The sequence below is a fragment of the Hippocampus comes genome, unplaced genomic scaffold (genome assembly GCF_001891065.2).
Source record: "Hippocampus comes isolate QL1 unplaced genomic scaffold, H_comes_QL1_v1.1 scaffold238, whole genome shotgun sequence".
Taxonomy (NCBI): domain Eukaryota; kingdom Metazoa; phylum Chordata; class Actinopteri; order Syngnathiformes; family Syngnathidae; genus Hippocampus; species Hippocampus comes.
In genome coordinates this window covers 471,128-473,638 of record NW_017806177.1, presented here as the reverse complement: position 1 = coordinate 473,638, position 2,511 = coordinate 471,128, and the positions used below count along the sequence as shown (strand labels likewise).

The following is a 2,511-nucleotide window of genomic DNA, read 5'->3' as shown; positions in this document are numbered from 1 at the left end:
GCTAAAAAAAAAAAAAAAAAAAAACGGAAACAAGCACGCCACACTGGTCCGCTTACATCAGAATCAGAATCATCTTTATTGGCTAAGTATCTAGAACACACAAGGAATTTGTATCCAGTAGTACACGCTGCATTACGTTTATGCTGGTAATCTGACAAGTGTCGTGTGTGAAAACATTAACCTAGGGCAGTGTTTTTCAAACTTTTTTGAGCCAAGGCACACTTCTTTCATTGGAAAAATCTCGCGGCACACCACTAGCTGAAAATGTGAAGAAGAAAAAAAAACGCTTATTTGAATAATTAATCTGTTATATTGTTACTATAACCGTTTGTAGCATTGACGAATGACATTATAACAGCTTGAATTGGAATCAAATGAACACAAAGAAAAAAATATTTTCTCATTTTTCATATTTATTGTTTCATCATCATCCTGCATTCATGCGTCACAAATTCACTTGTCTCTCGTGGTGGAGGAGCAATCGCACCGGCAGCTCTTCGCCCTGGAGCTGGGATCCGGAACCGGGCAGCATGTCATCCGCTTTGCCCAGAAGATGCCCTTCGTCACCTGGCAGCCGTCCGACATCCAAGAGGAGGCTCGGCAGAGGTATGACAACACGTCCAACTCCAGTGGTGGGTTTTGACATACATTATGCGCAGCCAACCGTTGAATGTTTCAGCACCTTGTTTGTATTCTGTGTGCTGTTAACATGTGACGTGTACCACCACGACAGCATCAGGGCATACATCGCCGCGACCAACGTGACGACGGTGCTGCCACCTGTGCACCTGGATGCCAGTGAGCCATGGGAGAAGTGGGCGGGGGTCTCTCGCGGTTCCTGTGATGTCATTGTTGCAATCAACCTACTCCAATACAGCCCCTTCAAGACAGCACAGGTCGGCTCAAGATATACAATTTACACCTAGTGCAGCTTCAAGTAACTCACAAGTTCCAAAAATGCACATTGGGTTAATTCTCTGTAGGGCTGAAGTCTGGAAAGTTGACTTGACAATTCTAAAATCTTCCCCTTGTTGCATCTGATGACCTACATGTTTACATTTCCAACAGGTTTAAACTTAGCGGATTTAATTTTTTATTTTATTTTTTTACAAAGGGTGTTTTCAACGGGGCAGGTCAGATCGTCAAACACAATGGCCTGTTGGTGACATACGGGGTAAGTATCACACTTCTAAAAGCAGCTTTTAAATCGAAATTGACTTTTGTCGCACTTCATTTTCCAGGCGTACGCTATTAACGGCACTATTACGCCACGATCCAACGAACTCCTTCATGAAGAGCTGCGCAAAGTGTAAGCTTAGTTGTGCCTTGTTCCATCTTATTGCATATTGGATGCATGTTTTTTTAAGCAGGGAAGAGAGCAACTTGGTGTGTATCGTAATTCATTCAGTATACTGGTTTTTAGGGCATGTTGAAATACATTAAAAACATTTGGAAGAGGAAGAAATATTCTGACTTCATTTGGAAGAGGAAGAAATATTCTGGCTTCATAATCATTCCCTGTCCTGTTCAAAATATGCATTGAATTAATGATGAAATATTTTCTGACTTTGTATTAATTTTCTGTGACATTTAAAATGCACATTGATTAATTCACTAGAAGAACGATTTCAGTTATTGTTCCAACAAACACCATGCATTAAAAATATATTAACATTCGCTTTTTTTTAATCCCTCTTGTTTTTTTTAATGATTTAATTCAGTGGTGAAATAGAACTCATGATTTTGCATGCATTAGTGAATTTCAAATAAAAAGATTTATAGGACAAGTGGTATAGAAAATGGATTGATTCTACTCAACAAAAATATAAACTAACATTGATGTTCCAGACAAAAGTGTACATGCTCGCCTCTAATTTGGAGTGTGCCGTTAGAACCGCGCAACCTAAAACAACTTCATTCAACTCTGATGACGATGTCATGTCCTGCCCTCAGGAATCCCGAATGGGGACTTCCAGACATGGATGTGCTCCGACAGTTGGCCTATGAAAATGGGATGCGTATGGAGAGGATGGTGAGTCACATTTAACCACGTTTTTGTGGAAAACGTTGACAAACACCATTATTCTATTTGTCATACAGGTGGAGATGGAAGAATGTTACAAATGTCTCATCTTCAGAAAAATATAACCATGTGTGTCAATGTACTCTTTATTGACCAGAAATAAAGGGATCATGACCTACGTGTTTTGTTCTCGAGCACAATGACAGAAAAAAAAAAACAATGAAGCAAGTGGACAATAAGAAAATATTTATTAAATCTAAATTTAAAATGACTTGTGAGCCAGACAGATGGCCTTGATGGAGAAAAGAAGAATCACAACGTTGTAGAAGGAGCTGACCGGTGACCAGCGATGGATTACATGTGGAGTAAATGTGTTTGGATTCGCCCTCCCAGCACATGGAATGAATGCATTTCAGCAGATACTAATACTCTCTTGCTGTGCATACATTAGCGTTGACCAGGACTACTGCATGTTTGAGCAGATTCAT

The 2,511-nt window shown here is 39.9% G+C and overlaps 1 protein-coding gene across 1 annotated transcript; it reads left to right on the top strand.

Annotated features, from left to right (window-relative positions):
• Nucleotides 1–463: 463 nt before the first annotated feature.
• On the top strand, nt 464–2,247 carry LOC109532503 (UPF0585 protein C16orf13 homolog B; the record flags this gene model as incomplete). Its single annotated transcript, XM_019897349.1, has 6 exons — nt 464–606; nt 734–896; nt 1,115–1,174; nt 1,242–1,309; nt 1,954–2,032; nt 2,101–2,247. Coding segments are annotated over 6 exons (561 nt in total), but the record flags the coding sequence as incomplete, so codon positions are not given.
• Between the last annotated feature and the right edge of the window lie 264 nt (nt 2,248–2,511).